The 23,600-nt window shown below is 39.1% G+C and overlaps 1 protein-coding gene across 2 annotated transcripts; it reads right to left on the bottom strand.

The window, feature by feature from the left end:
- Positions 1 to 4,137: 4,137 nt before the first annotated feature.
- Positions 4,138 to 19,577, bottom strand: LOC124275558 (salivary glue protein Sgs-3-like). Of its 2 annotated transcripts, none has more exons than XM_046711134.1 (5): positions 19,396 to 19,577; positions 11,823 to 11,936; positions 9,661 to 9,864; positions 7,904 to 8,107; positions 4,138 to 4,472 (listed from the first exon to the last, which is right to left on the bottom strand). In XM_046711134.1, the coding sequence occupies exons 2-5, from the start codon at positions 11,928 to 11,930 to the stop codon at positions 4,338 to 4,340; spliced, it is 651 nt and encodes a 216-aa protein (XP_046567090.1). In that variant the 5' UTR covers positions 11,931 to 11,936; positions 19,396 to 19,577; the 3' UTR covers positions 4,138 to 4,337. The 2 variants fall into 2 exon arrangements, with proteins under 2 accessions (XP_046567090.1, XP_046567091.1); XM_046711135.1 differs by having other exon boundaries at positions 9,718 to 9,864.
- Positions 19,578 to 23,600: the final 4,023 nt, after the last annotated feature.

Raw genomic sequence — 23,600 nt, 5'->3', positions numbered from 1 at the left:
AAACACATCACTCCAGTTATCAGACACACTTCCATCCATTAAGATCTCTTTCATAGGAATCTGTTTTCGTCTCTCTCCCCACACCAATCTTACCGATCTTCTTCCAAAAGTCTCTGTCATTACTTACACACATTTCATCCAAACGCTTACTTTCTTCTCGCACAGACGCCCGTTTAGCCATTTGCACAGCTTTATCAAACATCTTGCGCTTTCTCACAAAACAATGTTTTAGCATCACTATCTCAGTACCCCGACGCTTACATTTACATCACTCTCTCTCAGCATCACATGTTTCATTCCACAGCACACGCAATTCATCATTCCACCAAGGCTTACACACACGACGCTTTTATTACTGTTACCACCACACACAGTATATGATCGAGTTTTCAACATAGCACGCATCTCCTGCTGAACTAGCTCCGTAAGATTGTCTGCGCACATATCTAGGTCACTGTACGACTCCTCTAACTGTGCAATAATGTCATTAATTCTGGATACACCCCGTTGAAGATAAAAAGTCCCATGGTATATCGGCGGTAGAGAAATGGGTAGCATACACGTCTAACTTTTAGGAGGACACCACCTAAAGTATATTTCGTACCCAAAGATAACAACGAGTCACCGAGGACATTTTTGACATCATAAAGCTCTTGTTTGCATAGGTGGCGCCCCTCTAACCACTTAAGTAATGACGTTAATAGCAAACACCCATCGATTCCGCCTCAATCACAGCGACAACGGTTGTCAGGTCACAATACAATCTTAACCGTAATCTCTCCCTGAAGACAAACTGAAATGTTTAGGAGCAAATTGTTGTTTGGTGGATTTCTTCATACACGCTATACACTGCTGAACATATCAAACATGTTTAGGGTCTCAAACATGTTTAGGGTTCTTTGTACAAACTGAAAACTGTTACCATGCATGTTTGTTCTATAAATGTGTGTGTGTGTGTGTGTGTGTGTGTGTGTGTGTGTGTGTGTGTGTGTGTGTGTGTGTGTGTGTGTGTGTGTGTGTGTGTGTGTGTGTGTGTGTGTGTGTGTGTGTGTGTGTGTGTGTGTGTGTGTGTGTGTGTGTGTGTGTGTGTGTGTGTGTGTGTGTGTGTGTGTGTGTGTGTGTGTGTGTGTGTGTGTGTGTGTGTGTGTGTGTGTGTGTGTGTGTGTGTGTGTGGCCTGCACATGAACCTGACCTGCAAATCATGTCGTGTATAAAATACATTGTATGTGTTTTATTCATGTGCACAGCTATATTGTCTGAAAGATGCTATAAATTATTTCAGTGTGATGGGATGAGAGGAAATATCCTTCAGTGTTGTAATGTTGAGTTTGAACACTAAAATACGCATGGAAAATGTTGCGTTTATAACAGTTAAAATGTCATCCGCGCAGTAATTATAGTTTGACATCAGTCACATATTCCCATATGACGTATACACGCCTACGACCCAACCCACGCGAGATGTGTATTGACGAGATGTGTGAATATATGCACATCAACGGCCCCTTAAGAGCCTATGGACAAATCTGAGCGACGTGTCAAAGGGCAAGTCTTTTCGGACCCATTTAACAGCCCACAGTAACTCCCCTGGGATACTTTCAAGCCCATCTGCACATCCGGAGTAGAAAAATATAATTTATTTCCAGACTGCCAATATGATTATTACATAGATATATAATACGTTGTTCACAGTATTTCACGTTTTTAACAAAACTTCACATGTACAAGAAAAATTGAAATAACAATTGAAGTTACAAGTTTTGAGATACTGAGTTTGTAAAATGCATCAGTCGGTTTGTCTGAATCCCAGTATAAGCAGTGAAATGACACGTCTAAAACATTGGACAGTTACTACAGTTCACGAGTATGCTTATCAGCGATGTTCATACCGTATTGACATGAATGTTAACGAACTGATATTTTAGACAAATCTGTTGTATTACGATGCCATTGGACGGAACCTGAGACGGCTCTACTCCCAACCTTGATGTATTCTCAAAGTTGACGTAATAGCAATGACGTAACAACGACCAACAGTAACACTGACATTCTTAAAGCACAATTATAGCACTGCAAAACAGGAAAGGACACGAGAGTTGAAATCTAAAGTCATAAGTAATAAAATAGCTGCCTGGTTAAATGGGAGGTGTCTGATAATTTTTCCTCCGACCTTGATATATTACGATGCAACGGAATTACCAGATTCAGGTTTGCTACGCCTCGGTAGGTCATAATCCTGGTTCAAATCCATAAAGATGTCGGATTACTAACCTTTGTTTGTCTGCAGCATCCATGTGCTACTGGGTTTTGGGTTTTAACACAGTTTAGGGTCGGCGGTTACCCTAATGGTTTAAAGCATTCGTTCGTCACGCAGAAGACCCGGGTTCGATTCCCCACATGGACGCAATGTGTAAAGCTCATTTCTGGTGTCCCCGCCGTGTTATAGCTGGAATATTGCTAAAAGCGGCGTAAAACAAACACTCAACACAGTTATACATTTGCGGCATCACTTCGGACATTTCACCAACATATACGCTGACTTGTGGGTATATGAACTGTATATGAACTCAAACACACTCTCACTCACACATAGCGATGGTCTAAACTACATAGCGGTAAACACCTGTTATTGAAAACCCAAGCATATCTAATTAAGAAATACACTTCGCTCTACCACCATGTATAGTGTAATAAAACACACTTTTGCTATTATAGAACTAACTATTATAGTTAAAGCACGAGGACGCTTGCGTCCGAGTGCTTCTAACGATATAATAATTCAGGGCGAAAGTGTGTTTTATTACACTATACATACATGGTAGGGCGAAGTGTATTTCATTTCTAAGATGCCAAATTTAATACTTTCTAAAGATAATTACGATTAATTTAAGGCAGAAAACAAACGACGGTGTCGGTGACCTAAATTAAGAATCCTCGCACAGGGCTAACTGGCGCGCTGTTCTATTGATGTGTCTGCCCCTACGTTAAGACGAACGTTACCAGAAAAAAAAAAAACAAATGATAACAGTTTGATGACGGTTTGAGTTCGGATTAAATATCTTCTCTGAACTATTTTGATTACATCTGTCATTAACGTAAACCATATGGGGCAATATGAACGTTGCATTTCTACTACCAGCGTAAGTTTAGATCAGTACATCCAGAGGAAGTTGAGTAGTCAAGCGACATTCCACAATTGCATTGTGGGAAAGTAAACATTACGAACGTTACCGTGTCGCTGAAAACTTGTGAGTCGAAATGACACATTTTAACCGTCGTAAAACATAAACGTAATGTTTCCAACAGTGATGTTAGCTGCGTGAAGCAACAGCAAACCAAGAAACTGGATGCAACGGAGTAGTTTACTGTAGGAGGCCGTACGAGGCGATGACAACTGACATGCATCGTGACGTCGCTTACATTGTGACGTAATGTAAAATGGTTCGATTACGAGGGGGCACACTAGAATGGCGCAGTGATGGGATAACGTCATTCAATTGTTACGTCATCAAAAAACTATACCTTTATTGTCTGATAATGTATTTTTTTTCGATTGTTCTAACCGCTAGGCATCTTAGAATCAAATTTAGCATAATGGGGGTCAGGATAGTTCTCTGTAACATGAAAACCCCAAATAGAACCAGCAATCACCGGCCGTGTTAGCTGAGTATTGCTGTATTGGTACCCGTCTTCTTACATAAGGCTTTTCTTTGATGGTGTTCATCGAGTAAATCACTTGTTGATCTGTGTTACTAAGAGACATATTCAGGTAACGTTCAACTGCGTGTCGATAGTCGGCTATGAATGTCGGGAGAGTGTACTTTGACCCAAAAACATCCCTCCGCCAATCCACACCCGATTCCCCTTAAAGATGCTCTCCACCTTCACGTCCATATTCACATTGTACACTTTGTTCATTGCGATTTGAGATTCGTTGAAATCAGTTGGTTTTACTATCACAAACTCCTTCTTCCGTCCAACGATGTATCTAAAATATCCCAAATCTATCCAGGCAAAATAGGTTGTGTTGAAGTAATTTTTCTCTACGGTTTCTTCAACAGTTGCATATTTAGCATGCTGGGCACATGAATACTCCGGTACAACCGTGTTAGGGTGGTGCTTTGGGTAACCTTGGGATTGAATATATTGCTTTAATCCGTTCTACATAATTAAAGGCCCACACTGACTTTCTATCCACCAATAAAATCTTTGTAATGTTTTCATATCCTGCTCTCATCTTTCTGAATGTTTCAGCAGTATCCGATGAATCTGTATAAAACACGAAAGGACTTCTAATATATTGGTATACGTTCGCCCACTTCATGTAAAGATTTTTGTCAAAAAGTTGCCAGATCCTTTTGGAATCGTCCAAGGTTGAAATAGGCTGTGACAACTGTAACCTCCAGCGGCTGAGATGTGTTGTATAGTTCAAATTTATCTTTGGGAATTTTTCCTCCATAGCATGGTGGCCGCTGGAATGAGAGAAAAGATGGATAATCTAAATAATATCTAAAGTTATATATCTAAAAATCTAAAAAAGAATAGTCACGAACCAAATAAAGACATATCAAATTTATGTATTACGTTGGCTGAACAAGGTAACATACAGTTTTATGTATTACGTTGACTGAAACAGGAAACATACAGCTTTATGTATTACGTTGGCTGAACAAGGTAACATACAGTTTTATGTATTACGTTGACTGAAACAGGAAACATACAGCTTTATGTATTACGTTGACTGAAACAGGAAACATACAGTTTTATGTATTACGTTGACTGAATCAGGAAACTACAGCTTTATGTATTACGTTGACTGAATCAGGAAACATACAGCTTTATGTATTACGTTGACTGAAACAGGAAACATACAGCTTTATGTATTACGTTGACTGAAACAGGAAACATACAGTTTTATGTATTACGTTACTGAATCAGGAAACATACTTTATGTATTACGTTGACTGAAACAGGAAACATACAGCTTTATGTATTACGTTGACTGGAAACAGGAAACATACAGCTTTATGTATTACGTTGACTGAATCAGGAAACATCTTTATGTATGACTGACTGACTGACTGAGTTTAGTTTTACGCCGCTTTTAGCAATATTCCAGCAATACACGGCGGGGGCAGAAATTTATGTATGGGGAATCGAACGGGTTGGCGTGACGAGCCAACGCTTTAACCACTATCTTTATGTATGACGTTGACTGAACGAGAAAATATATAGCTAAATGTCTTACATTGATGGAACAAGGTAACATACAGCTTCATGTATTACATTGACTGAACACGGAAACATACATGTTAATGTATTACGTTGACTGAGTAAGGAAACATACAGCTTAATGTATTACTTTGGCTGAACAAGGAAACATACAGCTTTATACCTTACGTTGACTGAACACGGAAACATACAGCTTTATGTATTGCATCGAATGAACAAGGAAATTTATGTACGTGCTGTGTTATCACTTATCAGGCTTCAGGCTTTAAGTACAGATTAACACCTTTGTGGAAGGTCACGGTATATGTTTCATTAGGAAAACAAATATTGTTTGTATTTGGGACTTATTATAACTGTGATAGCGATATCTGGAAACATAATTATTGAGTTTCCATGAGTCACAATTCAATGAGCCATCCTAATAGACTTGCTGAATTAAACGCTCAACAGATAATTCGGAAAACATACATGTTTACAACTCATTCGTGAAACTTATAGAGCTATCGCCTTTGAAAAGATGCTTTATGAAATGACTGACAACCTTTGAGATGCTTTTAGTGTCTGCCACCAAGAAAATCACATTTCCATTTTGATCACCGAATGAGAAGCATATGAATGACTAATTAAACTGCTGGAGATTTAGAAAATAAACATACCCTATTTCCATATACACCCAGGAGATTGATCAGATCCTTTAGAAGGTAAGATACTTTATGGATGCCAACTTCTCTATTATATTATATGACGTTTCGGTATAGGTTTTATCCGTTGTCAAGCAAGAGTGAACGGTATAAGAACCCGTACCGAAACGTCCCATCATAATATAACAAAGAAGTTGGCATCCATAAAGTATCTTACCTTCCTTAATATTCATCATATTCTAAAACGCCTATCAAACAGATGATCAGATTCTTTTTATGGTCTATGCATTTAATTGCTTTCACTCGAACGTGGAACGAATAAACAGCGTAAGGTTTCAAACGTTATATGTATTAGCGGGATTTTTTTAAAAAATTTTTTGTTGGTTCCCAAGATTACAATATTGCAGATATACCAAGCCGTGATACGTACGGCTTAAAGTAATATGGCTACATGATGTACAGGTGAGATATTTTTGTATTAATATATTTATAAACATGCATAATTCATTAAATTGATAATGTACAGATGTACAGGTGAGATTATTTTGTATTAATATATTTATAAACATGCATAATTCATTAAATAGATAATGTACAGATAATGTAAGGTACAAGTCAATACAGTTTGAGTCATCTAAGTACTGGGAGAGAAGGCTCCATTTATGTTGGAAATTATTTATTTTATTATTTTTGCTGATATATGTTTTCCACAAAAGAATATTTCTTTTAGAGTTTTCATATAGAAAGTTAGATTTGGAAGCATATTTTTAATACTGCATAAGTGAATATGTCTCTTTGCAGCAATGATGATGAGATTTAGTAATCTATTTTCATGTTGAGTACCAAACCAAATAATGCTTTTGATAATTTCAATGGATGTGGATAATAATTGTTAAAGCCAAATTTGTAGGTTTATCCAAAATGTTTGAGTCTCCTGACATTCCCAGTACACATGACACACACTCTCATTTACATCTTTGCAAAAACAACACACACAATCTCTTGTCATTTTTTTCATTTTGACCCATTCCTTTTTTGTGTAAATAATACCTTGTAGAAATCCATATTGAAAGTCTATAAGCTTTGTATCTTGCAATCCCTTTCTATATACTGTAAATATATTTTTCCAATCAAAGTCAGTTTCAGGAAATAAAAGCTGCCATTTATTACAAATGTTTGGATATTTATCATTACAAATAAGTTTATCGTAAAAGTTCTGCAACCTTTGGATGCTTTTACTAAATGTATCTGGCATTGGTTAACATTCAAATTACTGATTGGAATAGAGGAACAGTGCTTTAAAGTATATTTCCAAGATTCAGGTAATATGTTCAGTAAATAGCTGAAACCTAGAAAAGTGCCTTTGATATGATAAATTTCTTTTAAAGATTCTATTGATAGTAATCCATTCTCATCACATATTTCCCTAATATACATAATCCCTTTCTCTGCCCAATTCTTTATAAAATATGTAGAGTTTTTGAAGTTGTGATTGAACCATAGTGGTTGGGATAGAATTTCATTAATGTTATTGGGTCAACATAATGTTGTTTGTGAAATAGTTTCCATGCTTTTAGCACCTCATGCCAAAAGGGTTTTCAATTTCAAGAAAAGTTTCAGAATTAGCTCCAAAGTTAAATATGTCTTTGAAAGGTATATTGCATGGATTTTTATTTTCACTTTTTTTAAAATATAATCTTAAGGTTGATAATTTCAAAGCATCAATAAATCTACTTGTATCAATCATTCTCAATCCTCCATCTTCATATCTACTTTATTACTTTATTAGCGGGATTAGTGGTTAGTTTCTGACCAGCGTATTTGTGAAAAAAGGTCAACAGAAGCTCAGTTTTGGAAGCTAAGAGATCTTTTGATTGCCCATGAACTTTCAGAAATTATTGCAAGTCGTTTATTTCGACCACTGACCCTTCAAGAGTAAGTACACAATGTCCCCAGCTGACTTCCGTCAAGTTTACAAATAATGATTTTTGACCTCGTAGTATGCAGTGCGAACATGTGTGTTGTCTGACCTTTAGAGGTTTAGGCACTGGCTTGGGCAGGGTAGGCTTTGGGGTTGTGAGGGTTACATTGGGCTTTGCTGACGAAGGCTTAGTAGGTTGAAGAGTTGTGGACGGAAGTTGAGTAGTGATGTCGACCTTGGCCTCTGATACTATTTTATTGGTAATCAGGTGTAGGGATGTATTCGCCAATGGTGATACAGCTCTGTTGGCATTCTGAAAATAAACACAGGAGCATTAATCAAAACATGTTAGACATCATCTCAATTTGAAATCGCCACAGAATATTTTATGGAACGCGAGAAAGAATTAATTCAGGACTGAAAGTACAAGTTCGAATGAATGAATTTGTGAATGGATTAATAGATGGAATGGCGAGTCCATGAAAAATTGGCGTAGTAAACGAATAAATAGATATATACAAATCTGACTCATTACAGAAAGAAAAATCTCATTACATGTACTTTGTCTATGAATCTGACAAGGATGTGTCCCTAACGAAAAGAAAACGGTGTCCTTTTCCCTCCAAGGCTCACAAGTGATTGAAGAAATTACACCGTATGCTGATTTTTATATATCCTCCATATGCCTACAGTTTGTTCAGCTTGACCTGAGCAACTCTACATATGCATGACCCAGGAGGTCAAATGGCACAAACGGCAGGTCGCGTTATCCTCATTAAATAGGGGAGCAGAGAATGTTAAACGGCGACCTTGTCTCGGCTGTTCGGACATGTTGACAATCAACTGACAGAGGTGCACCCCTTCACAATAATAGACCCAACCAGTTTTGACACGGTCACGCAAAGCATTAGTATTCACTTGATCAGGTCTTGCAATCCCTTTCTATATACTGTAAATATATTTTTCCAATCAAAGTCAGTTTCAGGAAATAAAAGCTGCCATTTATTACAAATGTTTGGATATTTATCATTACAAATAAGTTTATCGTAAAAGTTCTGCAACCTTTGGATGCTTTTACTAAATGTATCTGGCATTGGTTAACATTCAAATTACTGATTGGAATAGAGGAACAGTGCTTTAAAGTATATTTCCAAGATTCAGGTAATATGTTCAGTAAATAGCTGAAACCTAGAAAAGTGCCTTTGATATGATAATTTTCTTTTAAAGATTCTATTGATAGTAATCCATTCTCATCACATATTTCCCTAATATACAAAATCCCTTTCTCTGCCCAATTCTTTATAAAATATGTAGAGTTTTTGAAGTTGTGATTGAACCATAGTGGTTGGGATAGAATTTCATTAATGTTATTGGGTCAACATAATGTTGTTTGTGAAATAGTTTCCATGCTTTTAGCACCTCATGCCAAAAGGGTTTTCAATTTCAAGAAAAGTTTCAGAATTAGCTCCAAAGTTAAATATGTCTTTGAAAGGTATATTGCATGGATTTTTATTTTCACTTTTTAAAATATAATCTTAAGGTTGATAATTTCAAAGCATCAATAAATCTACTTGTATCAATCATTCTCAATCCTCCATCTTCATATCTACTTTATTACTTTATTAGCGGGATTAGTGGTTAGTTTCTGACCAGCGTATTTGTGAATAAAGGTCAACAGAAGCTCAGTTTTGGAAGCTAAGAGATCTTTTGATTGCCCATGAACTTTCAGAAATTATTGCAAGTCGTTTATTTCGACCACTGACCCTTCAAGAGTAAGTACACAATGTCCCCAGCTGACTTCCGTCAAGTTTACAAATAATGATTTTGACCTCGTAGTATGCAGTGCGAACATGTGTGTTGTCTGACCTTTAGAGGTTTAGGCACTGGCTTGGGCAGGGTAGGCTTTGGGGTTGTGAGGGTTACATTGGGCTTTGCTGACGAAGGCTTAGTAGGTTGAAAAATTGTGGACGGAAGTTGAGTAGTGATGTCGACCTTGGCCTCTGATACTATTTTATTGGTAATCAGGTGTAGGGATGTATTCGCCAATGGTGATACAGCTCTGTTGGCATTCTGAAAATAAACACAGGAGCATTAATCAAAACATGTTAGACATCATCTCAATTTGAAATCGCCACAGAATATTTTATGGAACGCGAGAAAGAATTAATTCAGGACTGAAAGTACAAGTTCGAATGAATGAATTTGTGAATGGATTAATAGATGGAATGGCGAGTCCATGAAAAATTGGCGTAGTAAACGAATAAATAGATATATACAAATCTGACTCATTACAGAAAGAAAAATCAATACATTACTTTTGTCTATGAATCTGACAAGGATGTGTCCCTAACGAAAAGAAAACGGTGTCCTTTTCCTCCAAGGCTCACAAGTGATTGAAGAAATTACACCGTATGCTGATTTTTATATATCCTCCATATGCCTACAGTTTGTTCAGCTTGACCTGAGCAAACTCTACATATGCATGACCCAGGAGGTCAAATGGCACAAACGGCAGGTCGCGTTATCCTCATTAAATAGGGGAGCAGAGAATGTTAAACGGCGACCTTGTCTCGGCTGTTCGGACATGTTGACAATCAACTGACAGAGGTGCACCCTTCACAATAATAGACCCAACCAGTTTTGACACGGTCACGCAAAGCATTAGTATTCACTTGATCAGGTCAAGCTGAACAAGCTGTAAATTATGGATGTCTAGTCAATATTCATAGCAAAAGGTAAAAAATATTTTAATTTGTTGTGAATGATATAAGATGATATGATAAAACGTGTTGTGGTCATTGATAAAATAAGCCTCTTTTGATCTATCAATTTGAAACATTCTGCATCAAAGGCGCAATTTCTTGCAAGAGACGTTTTCAGCAGTACTAGTCTTACTCTTCTATATCTACATGGCTACAGAAAGGGGACAAGTTCATACTTTTAAACATGTTTGAATGTGGAAAGCTAAATGACATGCACAAGAAGAATAACTTTGAATCTAGTTTTAGACGTTAGGGCACCTTTTTGTTATATGCTCCACGTAGCCACCAAATTCTGAACATGGGTCGGTCGGTCGGGAAAAATTTAATAAAGTCAAAATTATCTGAATAATTGGTTCTATTTACAATTCTTATTACAATTTCTCTGGCCTTGTGGCAGCGACTTATTATAAGATAAAAACATTATATGACGAAGCGGTACGTTATAGGTTCGAGTGGGCGGGGTTGGAATGAAAACAAAAGAAGATTTGGGGGTGGGGGTCGGCAATAAAATTAGAAATTACCCTTTCTTAGCAAAGTACAGATTCTAGTACTTTCGCGGTGGAAGTCGGGGTGACTGAGGGGTTAGGTGGCTGACTCAGAAGGTGTGGGTTCAAATCCTGCATGGGACTCAACCAAACAAAAGTACTAGAATCTGTACTTTACTGAGAAAGTGTAATCCCAAATATGACATATGTTAGAAATAACTTAGACTTCACATATTGTACCCATGTGGGGAACCCTGGTCTTCGGCGTGACGAGAAAACGCTTTAACCACTACTGGCCAGTTTACCTCTTCAAATATACCGCCTCCATGGTGTAGTGGTTACAGCGTCCGCCCGGAGAGCGGAAGGTCGCAGGTTCGATCCCCGACCGCGTCATACCAAAAGACGTTAAAATATGGTACTTGTTGGTCCCTGCCTGGCGCTCGGCATTAATGGGTACGTCAAGGACTGGTCGGCTCGGAGTCAGTATAATGTGTCTGAGTGGGGTAATCATGCTTCACTGCGGCATGGTATCTCAGTGGGCTAGCAGCTTCAGTCTGGGCTAGTACAAGCAGCCGCACATACACCTACACACGCACGCACGTCGTCATATGAGCGAAATATTCTCAAGCACGACGTTAAACCCAATTTCACCTCACTTCATCCTCACCTCTTCAAATATAATCACCTTCAGGTCATGTCAATGAAAATGCAAAGATACACAGTAAATAGGATTGACTAAACAGTTTGAAGTGTTTTGTTAATCTTGTTTGATACAACTTACATATGTAGACGGATTAACAAAGAAGAGACACATGTACACAAACACACAGGCCACGACGATTCCGAGAAAATAGCGACTGTATTGCTTCATTGTCCTGAAGGGTAGCATCAAAACCTGCAAAATAAGCAAAATCAAATATACCGTATCCCATAAAAAGCGATTGTCCCTCGCTTACAAAGACATGTATATCAATCCCATACAAATATAATCAACACTAGATTTAGGCAGAAAAATGGAGGCACATTAGTTCCATTTCTATTTATGGGAAGGACAGATCCACTACTGGTTGACTGGTTGACTGGTTTGCGCTAAGAGATAAAAATCAGCATAACAGTTAAAAAGATAGTTTTCAATATGTGTTTCCAATCAAGTCGGGTTTTACGCTTGCAGATTCCTGAATAAACTTTATAGATGAAAACTGTATGGAAGAATTATATACTTGGTAACCTTGCAATATAATGTTGTAATTGCAAGTGAAATACACGATGTCAATATGCCCAGCCACGTAGTGGTTGGATGTACGGAAACAAGGGCTGAGGTGAAATCGTGACTCTTGAACAACCATTACCCCAGATTATATCACAGAATTATACAAAGGAATAGATTTGTAAAGTTCATATAGTTTAAGTACATTTATTTCACGTTGTGTTCCTGGCAGCGTTTCCGGGTACTCTCGACGTGTCAGTCAAGACACTGGAAGGTGCCAAACCACAGACACCAAGAACAATATGAGTCGCAAAACTTTTAACATTTCGTAAGCGAGGTCCGCATATTTGCCATGGTTTTCCTGAATCTTGTCAATTACATTTGTGCCAAAAGACAGTGACAGTTTCATTCATTCATAAACAAGACATGGTCTGGTTTGTTGGCTTGGATACGTCCGATGAAAGTGAACATATGGCATTATAAATATATCGACAGTGGCAATTCTACATATCCAGGGTTCTGCCTGTCGATCAGCACTGATGACTGCTGATCTAACAGTCAGTAGTCTGAGTATGAGTAAAGTATCCATTATCTCAGGATGATAGCAATCTAAAACTGGCAAAGTTTCTCACAGGTAGACCCAGACCCCCCTGCCGCATCGCCTCCCCACTCCACTCCCCGCTGATAAATATTACGTTTACAATGGAATTCCCGGTAAGCGACCGGGAGAGCTACTAACTACTAACAGTTCAGGAAAAGACTTCAACTTAATTAAATCTCATCTTAGCCTATTTCGCGTAACTGCTTATGACGTAAACAAGTATTTGTGATCGATTGTCGTTTGTCGAGCAGATATATTAATTTTAATGCATAAGGCAATAGCAAGAGTAAAGATAACGAATCCTCAAGGAAACACGCGTACGTTTTCTTACGAAACGTGATATGAGAATTTCAGATTAGAAAGATGCTTCTACTTCATTTTATAGATATGTCGGTACCAGTGCGCGAAGGCTCGCTACATCCATCTAATACCCCTCGGTGTAACGGAAATGCTGCCAATATTAAACAAAGTCCCATTTATACAAGCAACTGAAAACGATTTAATGTTGTTCAAACGGTGTAAATACAAGTCAAAACATTGATTACGCAACAGTCTCTTTACTGCTGACTGAGTTCCGTCCTATAGCGCAACTTAGTACAATAACCAGTCCAGAATTTTTAGACCAATTCATTCAACTGGATACATACATATTTATCAGTATTATTAGATACATATAAGCACTTGTACATATATTGCACCTCAACGCTCCTTCTAATCCTTGCAAACACGTCGTGCATCGTGCTCTGTTGTACAGTGTGTTCTGACAAACTGAACTATGGAAATCGTGGAAATCTCACAACGAGGCTCTACCGCTAGAAAAGTTTGGCGATCTGGTACGAACTTGATATTATATCAATCACACTGTGCGTTACAAAACTACACTGAATAAGTTCAAATAACACATAACAGGTGTAACCAGTAAGCCAGATGCATTGTGAATCATTAACGACCTCATCAAACAGGGGCAGTCTGTGACGTCTTAGTTAAGGTCATGCTGCCTACACCTCGCCTTAAAATATAGAAATACGATGTTATTAAAGTTTAAATTTAAAATTCACTTGTAAATACTATTTTCTTGTGAAACAAGAAATTGGAATTCAATGTAACCATACTTGTTTGTGTAGTCTCTTTTCACTTTCACACGAGAGAGTTCAGATCGGCTGAAAAGTAGGTCATTGTCTGAATAGGTTAATAAGACTCATGATTCGGTTTGCTTACATACTCACAACACTCTGTCATAAAGGATTTGAGTGGGCATAAAAATATCATCTATACCAAAGCGTTACATAGAGAATTCACCCAAGTGTCTTCTGATATCAATTATATCAACACGAGTTGATAAAGTTACAAATATCCGAGGCTTGCCGAGGATATTTGAACTTTTATCAACGAGTGTTGATATATTTGATATCAGAAGACACGAGGGTGAGATTCTATTTATCATCCAAAATCACCCTTCATTAGTTTTCAATGAAAAATGTACATCTCTGAACACAGTACTGCCATTAGGCTTGCAGTGAAGCGATGTCATAGCATTGTGACGTCATCAAGTTCATGACGTCATAGCATTGTCAGGGCATTGTACAAAATCTACTGTCAAAGCGATATCTCCTAGGAGATATCGTTTGATCTCACACAAGCAATATCTCCTGTGGAACACAGTTTTGGATGATAAAGAGTTTTATCTATTGGGTACAGGGATTTCCAATATTTAATGAAATTTCTATCGTTTGAGCTGGGTGAATTAGATAGAAATTGATTTCTCTTTAGGGACAAACCAGATAAAAAGGGGAGGTAATGCATGGTCTAGAGGGCGCTGTCAGATATGTCTATAAATGTGACGTCATAGCGCGGTAAGTTCATTCTCGGCTGCGACACCTGTACTGAACATATTGATTTGTGACACTTAAGGTGCTGCAAGAAGAGATGATAATGAGAAACACTGCTGCAGTGTTGTCATACCTAGGTATCCATTGTAGGTGGAGAAGATGTTACAGTAGCATCTGATGTCTACAGTGATAATATGCGTACTTTTTCTTCTAGGGTGCAAACGTAAAACTGCCTTGCAGGAAGGTCAATCTGCTTGAAAGGAATGTTTACGTGGAACAAGACGGTGAGGCGTTTATCCTCACTGTGATGTGATGTACCGCGTACAGTTTTAATAAACGCCTCGGCAAGTGTCGCAGGGGACTTACACTGATGTTTGTTCTTTTATCTGGTTTGTGTTGGTGGTAGAAGGAGAAAGCCCACTCGTAATTACGCCCATGGGCTTAAAACGGGATATTTTCCCGTTATTAAGTCCATGGGCCTAAATTAAGATTTCAAACGTTATTGTTTAGAGTGACGTCCCTTTGTAAAAGCACATGGCAAACTTCAGCATATATAACGTTTGTAGTGCACGTTTGTGATACAGTTACTGCATGAGTAGAGGTTTTCATGTTTACATAACGTTTTGGAGCACAAAAGAGGTCAGGTACTCTATACCCAATCCCAATCCATATGACTCACACGCGGTCGCAATAAAATATGATAATAACATATAGGACACGTTCCCAAAGACCAGTAAAGTATGTAAATATTTCATCCAAAGAGGGGCGTCATTCAAGTTCAGGTTTATGACAGTTCTTTAATGGTTGTCTAAGGTTCAGGTTTCTCTATCATTCCGGTTATATTAAAGTTCATTCCATTTTATCGTGTCTTAGAATCATTGTCTTCAGTTACAAGCATTTCCCGAATTTAAGCCCCGGGCTTAATTATGGGTTTATTATTTGTGAACGAGAAGGGTCATTTTCCGTTAATAAGCCCAGGGCTTAAATACGGGAAATCCCGGTATAGCGTCTTGCAAGATATACCACCTCGCAGGCCGCTCCTCGGTCTCCGCACCCCAAGATACATTTTTTGGTACATGAAAAGTCTTACACCGATAAGAGCTGTTTGTTTAGGACACAAAAGCAGTGACCTAACATTTGATAATGTCCGGAGTGGCTAGCCTTGTTGCTACAGACTGACTGTTATAAAGCTGAGAATAATTACTGTATACAGGTTCTAACAACGTTGAAACCTAACTTGATTGATGATGTAATGCATAAGGTAATAAAATATATTCTGAAACTGATAAAACCGTTGGAAAACTGTAATAATTCTAGCACTGTTATAGTACTCTTGTGCGCCTTGGAGCTTTTGACCACAAAAGCTTAGCATTTTTTTTATTTTACTGTAAAGACAAACGTAACTTAAGTACAAATGCATACAATTAAATGCATAAAATGCCATTAACAGAATGCATAAACAATATAATAATATGACAAAAGGTATAACTGTTCAGACAGTCCACTTAAAATTTCTTTAAGATGGGGGCGGTGGGGTAGCCTAGTGGTTAAAGCGTTGGCTCGTCACGCCGAAGACCCGGGTTCGATTCCCCACATGGGCCCAATGTGTTAAGCCCATTTCTGGTGTCCCCTGCTGTGATATTGCTGGAATATTGCTAAAAGCGGCGTAAAACTAAACTCAGTCAGTCAGTCAGTCTTTTAAGATGGAGGAATGATTTATAATTTGGTATCTACCAGCAAGAACCATTAGGATGAAAGGAAGCAAAAGGTTTACGGAAAGGGAAGAAGGAATTCGGGTCAGAGTGAGACGTTTTGGTCAACCAGAGACCATATAATAATATTATGGTCCGGGGTCAACTGATTTGTAACCGTGAATTCGGACCAGCTGACAGTAAGGGTAGGAAAGAAATATCCTGACTCAAAGCTGTTAAACCTTGTAAGGACATTTACTGTGACAGTAGGTAGGACAGAAACTGAGAGTTAGAACTGGAACAGTGACACATTCTGGACCAGTGGTGAGCTAAACAACAAGACCGTTGTGAGTCAGAGGATTGCGTTGGTAGATGAGAGAAGGAGAAGAGTGCACGTACTTTGAAAAAACCCATCCAAATGAACAAAATAATGGTGAGAACAGAAGTAACCCAAGCTGCGATGACAATCATTAGTATCAGATCAAGAGCTTGGTGAAGTGATCTGACCGTCAAGCTGGGGTTGAAATACATTGAAATACTGAAATACGCTTTGGACTGAGATAAGAGGTTTTTTATCATTTGCCAAAACATTAACAATGTCATGAGCATAGATACTGAACTTTCGAATGGAAACAGCTTTCCTAAAAGTTGTATCGCCAGCAATACTAGAGAGAGTAAAGTCATCAAAGAAGTACTGCAGAAGAGCAAGATTGACTGGGTGAAGGTGTGTGTGCCTTTGGAAGTGTCAGCATCAGTCGAAATGATGGCACAGGACATAGGGGATACTTGTCAACTGGTGTCATTGTCTCCACTTGTTCCACCTTAACTGGAACAGTGTTCTCAACTGAGAGAGCCATGCCTGATCCCAGAGGTCTGAGAATCGTGAAGCAAGTCCCTATTGCCTTGGGTATTCATTCCAGAATGGTGACCTACTTTATGGCAGAAAGTACATTGTGTACTAAAGTGTGGGTAGTATGATCTGATTAATACTACACAATGCATGTTTGCTGCAGAAAGGGGGCACTGGGGGTGGAGGTATGTAATGACTCTTGGTCTATGCAAATGATGCTTTTAGCTGGGATTCTCAGTCATGCGTAACCTTATTTAGTATATGTTTTACCTATACGAAATTAACATAAGATAAGTGCCGTGTGTTTTGGATACAAGGAGCAGTGACCTAACATTAAATGATCTCCCACAGTTGCGTGCCCGGTTAAGACAGCGTGGATGTTAGAGCGCTGAAAATAAGAGTATTCAGGTTACAACAACGATGTAGCTGAACTGGATTGAGGATGTAAAAGTATAAGGTTATAGAATATATTTTGAAATTGATAAAACCTCAGGAGAAGTAAAATTAATCCTATCACTGTTATATAAACATCCATCCAACATTTTATAAGTTTTACATCTTATCAGATATGCACATATTCAGATACATGAAATGGAGGTAGTGCAACAAGTTCATTATACTTAATCTATGACTACATTATTATCATGGCACTGATGTGCAAACATCTGTGCATAAACTGCATTAGTGTACAGTAAAATACACACACTGCCGATCTTTTGATTTTGCGACAACATCATCTGTTGTTACACAATATGGAAGATACTATAGTCTGTTTTTGCAGTGAAAACGTACCGATGTATTTCACTTTAAACAAAAGTAAATAAAATAAGTGAAATGTTGATTGCGAATCCTCATAATTTTACCTTGCCAATTGCACATTTAAATCTCAGAATTCTATTCAACTTATGATAACAGTTGTTTAACAAACGATCATAGATTCAAATCACTATTATTGGTTTGTATTACAAGACGGTAAGCGCAGTAGTTTGAACAGTGAAACAAATGCACGTACGTTAACATAGACCAACCCTACTTGTTCTCGGTGTTTCATTTAATGTGCATACGCCTTTGTAATACAAACTAATGATAACGATTTTGAAACTATAATCGTTTGTTAACCAACTTTTATCCTAGGTTGAATAAAATTCTGAGATTTAAATGTTACAGACTACAAACGACTTTTGCCCGTTTAATGCCATTTTATTAAACGAGTTAATGATTTGGTATCAAACGAACAACAGGGAGTTTGATACTAAATCTTTCACGAGTTTAATAGAAATGGCATTTCACGGATGCGAAGTTTAGTTTTCTGTTTATTACTCTCAACATAAACTGATAGAAATTGTCTCAGCTTTCCGCGAGTCAAGCAAGGATCCTAATACCATGGTGACAGAGGTATTAGCATTGTGACGCCCGGGTGCTCATCCCAGTCACGTGAGGGCGTGTCTTGTGAACCGACATCGTGAAGCGATGTTTAAATCATCACACACAAAGAACCATGTCTTGCCCTGACTCGATCATTCAATACACCCGTGGTGTATCGGCGGTATTAAAAATAAACACAGCTCTATGTAGGACACATCTCACCACAATACTCCTGAATAAATCAGATTGAGAAATGAGGTGAGCTTGTCTTATACGATAGTTCATAGTGATGTTTTGAGAGGTCAAAGTTAAATTAGTCAAAGTGTGTATGAGCTAAAGTCGTGCCTGTACATCTATATCCCGTGTGGTTTAGAATACGTGTAGTACTTTGTAGCACGAAAACACGTTGTTCCACCTCGTCGCGGACACAGACCTTTAGCTATTTACAGTTTACTGAATTTCGCAATATAAACCCGAGCCGAAACGTTGCAATGTCGCCATACGACTGAAGGTATTCAGCACGATCGAACGTTGGTTTTCAGGAGCGGTTGAACTAGTTTTCACAACAAATCGTAAAAAGACGACTGACGGGATCGGGTGGTCAGTCTCGCTGACATTATGTCAATACAATTGGATAGATTGATGTGCATGATGCTATTGACTGGTGCAGCACGATTATCTTCAGACGGCTGTCATATAGCTGAACTATTGTTTTGTTAAAAAAAAACACTCGCTCGCTATATTCAAGCACAATGAACAAGGTTTGAACATGGAAACACCCTGTTCAACATTTCTATGGAAATACGTTTACCTTTGAGTAAAGTTATCGATCCAAATAGGCGGTTAATACTGTCAGGTATATCCACTTGGGAGGGTAGATATTGTTGTTCATCCACATGGACAGGTAACACTGTTGTTCATCCCCATGGACAGGTAACACTGTTGTTCATCCACTTGGACAGGTAACACTGTTGTTCATCCCCATGGACAGGTAACACTGTTGTTCATCTACTTGGACAGGTAATGCCATCCAGAGTGAACGGGTATTGTTGTTCACATGTGACCGCTATAGCCTGTTCTACATCCACATGTGACCGCTAAAGACTGTTGTACGTGTTCATGTGAAGTGGACAGCTGAATGCTGTTTAACATCCAGAGGCGACCGCTAATGTGGTGTGTGCATCCACTGAGAACGACCAGGACAATTGGAAATCGAGGTTACATTCCACAGATCAGAGGCGGTCGTATGTCGCCACGCAAGAGGTCAGTCACTGAGGTGGTTAAATATGCTGGCGTTATATGGGATCTTTATCAGCCGTCTCCTAGAAATCTGTTATCTTTAAATATTTTTTGTCACGAATTGCGTGGTCTGTGTATTTATATCAAACCCGAGGTCAAGGTTAACCGTGTCGTTACTATCAGAATCATAAACAACCCGCTCCTTAAAGTGTCATGATTCAGGTGCGACAAAAACTATTGAACGTTTAGAACGATGTGTGAAAAATGAGGCGAAATATTGATCAGAGTTGCTTGTGACAAGAAAAGAACTGATGAAAGATCCATAAAACGTATGTAAAGTATTTATAAGAACATGTTAGCGCTATTAAGCCTGGAATTGATCCAGTGATGACTCGTCTGTAATGAAGGCCATTATTGCCAGGCATGCGGTACACCAGCTGTTTGTGTTACTTATGTAGTATCATGCATCAGATGCACCGGGTAAATGCATCCTGACGTCATCGTTACAGCGACCACCTACGTGGTGTAGAGGGCTGAACGTACGCAGAGCTGAAGGTCTGTTCTGTCGGTGTCCGGCAGTGTCTTAATTACCTATTAACAATAAACTCATTCACTAGTAACGCCATAAGACAGCACTTGATGTTGCCCTGCCTGGCACTCGGCATTAAAGGGGTAACCCAAGAATTGGTAGGCACGGAGTCAGTTTGATATGCCGTTGACTTGTGCCTATCGATATTCATGTTATGTTAATATGTCATGAATAAAATATGTTTATATCACAGTTTAATATGTGCGAGTGAAGTATCGATGTTAAAACTATCAGCTGGCACAACAAAACTGGTATGACATCTCAGTGGGCCACCATTCAAGTCCTCACAAGTACAACCATGTGCATGCCAGCTACATAAACTTGCGACCACATTAAGGTTGAATAATATTGCTCAGGTGGTGACAACAGAACTTGTCGTGCATTAAACAGACACAAGGATGGTTGCGTGCGGTTGGTGGTTAGTGAATGGCAACATTTAATCTCGCGACAAGATATTAACCCCTTTATCACTCACATGCTTTCACAGACGTATGTCAATAATATTACTCATCTTAGTCTGCAACAGATTCTGTAGATATCAAAGGGCGGCCAAGTTGGGTAAGACACCGTAATATTTCACTTATCAGAGTTGCGTCCCTTAGTAGCGACATGTTCTGCTATGGATAACAAATTGGGTGTGGGTCAGAGATTTTACATAGGCTCTCGTCGATTATCCAATGTATTTAACCCCCATTCTATTACATACAATGGGCACTTTGACGACTTTATGCACCTTTCAGGTTGGTGTGAATGGTGGTATGCTACGAGTAGACGTCCAGTCGAATTAAGAAGTGCACTAGAGAGGTATAACACACCAATGAGAATATTTTGAACTTGACCAGCGTGTTATTTAACGCAGCGTGGTATCTGAAGTACAGTTCAAACGACGACAACCCTAACATCACAACTGTTTCCCGTCGCTGCAGACTCATTAGCTGACTGAATAGCTGTGATGGGATGTTATGACGGACTGTGTAATGAATGAATGTCAACGGGGACACATTCTCTGGTCTGTGGTCATCACACGCATGACAGACACGTTGATCAGGACGACTTGCTATTGTTGACGGCGGATCTCGGTCGCCATGTGCGTGTGTGACGAGTAGGGGTCGGGTTGGGGATGGGGTGGTGGTGGAGGTATGTGTTTGTGTGTGTGTGGGGGGACGAGTTGAGCCTATTTTCCACACAAATCCTAGTTATCTAACCATGGTCATGGTACGAGAGACTATGGTCATGGCTACTCAGTGAAATACAACCCAAATTGTTGACCCGCTGATGGTCAAGCAAAGGACATCTTTAAGTGTCAGTGAGTAGTCAGTGGGTAAGTCCACCTTCCTGGGTCTCTGTGAGATCAAACCGCACACCGATGGTCTGATGAAAGGTGAGAGGATTCTTACATGACACAGCTATACAATGTGGGTCATAAGACAGGGATACCACATTGTATGAGTTAATTATTATCTCCACACATCGCCCAGGTCAAGGTTGGTACAGGCATGTCTATATCATATGTCTTCCCAGGGCAGTAGAGTCAACTGGTGACTGGTAGCGTAAGACATCAACGAAACAACCCCTCAACCAACAACAACCCCCCCCGATTTTGGGACACCTGCTTTTACAGCATTCAAGTCGAAATAGGGTGGTATTTTCCCGTCTAAAACCATTGTGGGTATTAGAATTTAGGAGTTTGTTGATATTGAGTGAAGTTTGTTTACTCGTTGCTTCTAAATCTTAAACCATTTATACCAGTGTATATACCTATCTATGTAGACAAGCGTTCACTGATGATACAGGCACTAACAAACTACATATATTATCTAAGATATGTGTTACACGGATTGATCTGATGGAAAAACTATTCAATGCGTAGTTGACTACGGGGCGTTGCGTGCTTGATGAAGTACATGATGCGATATGCGTTGGCCAAATGCCTTCTCCGTCCTCTATGATTTTGTTTCTTGTCCCTGTCATACGAAGATGGAATTTTAATGCTGGTGTCTGGACCAGACGAACCTGTGATTGAGGTTATGGGCGACGTACCAGGCCGTCGAGAACAATGACACATGGTCTTCGAAGTCTGACCACTTGATCTGTTTTATTCCTTCTCTAATAGGGGCGATGGGATTTATCCTAGTGGTTAAAGCGTTCGCTCGTCACGTCGTAGACCCGGGTTCGATTCCCACATGGGTACAATGTGTGAAGTCCATTTCTGGAATCCCCGCCGCGATATTGCTGGATTATTGATAAAGCGGCGTAAAACCATTCTCACTCACCCACTCCCTTCTCTAATAGCTAACAGGATGGTGGCCGAGAGAACATCGCCTTGTCGCCTTCAGCTAAGGTCGCGAGAAAGCGATAGCACGAGACGAGAAATAGGAGAAAGCGATAGCACGAGTCGAGAAGACGATATTTCTCTCGTGCTATCGCTTCTCGTGTCATATTATCTCTTTCTCAAGACCGTAAAGGGGAAAGTGATGTCCCCACCCAGCCACCATACATTACTCACTGCTTTACCTCTTATATACCTGAGCCTGCTCGCATAGCGTTATGTGTACACAGCCCGATCAAGTCAATATGATAAGCGATACTGAACCCTTGAAACCTAAGCTGGATTTCGCAATGCATCTACACTGTGCTACTTTCTCCTTTGAATGCAGAAAGTCGTGCTGTTTGCTTGGCTGCTGCGTCAGGCCAATCGATAGCGTTTATAACGTGACTATATCCTATTTTACATCAGACACACTCGACCATACGTTGTTTGTTTTTTATTTCTACGAGTCGAATAGACGTGAATACAAGGCTAGTTCTGTCATGAAGTTATGAGGAAGGTTTTCTGACTTGTGACTCGTCAAGAAACCCCAGAATGTAGAATAACATTTACATTACATGACGCAGAAGAATGATTATTCAAAAGGTACAGGATTCTTCTGATGTGTTTAAGGAATGCGACACAATCTTACCCATATTCTTAAGTAATCTCGGTTAACAACTGAACTGATTTTACGATTCCGACAACTTTATGAGGAGGTGTTTTTGAATTACCAGTAGAGAGTGATAATAATGATAATGTGAGCAATCCGTCATAAGCACATGTAAGAGCAGGTCAACAACAACTCGGGAGCATATAGCACAAACACCGGACTCATTAGGGAATACCTGTTTTCTTGCATAGGGGTGTGATTGAGTGG

Source organism: Haliotis rubra, unplaced genomic scaffold (genome assembly GCF_003918875.1).
Source record: "Haliotis rubra isolate DU_JTF1 unplaced genomic scaffold, ASM391887v1 Scf20, whole genome shotgun sequence".
NCBI lineage: Eukaryota > Metazoa > Mollusca > Gastropoda > Lepetellida > Haliotidae > Haliotis > Haliotis rubra.
This window is presented reverse-complemented; position numbering and strand designations above follow the sequence as displayed.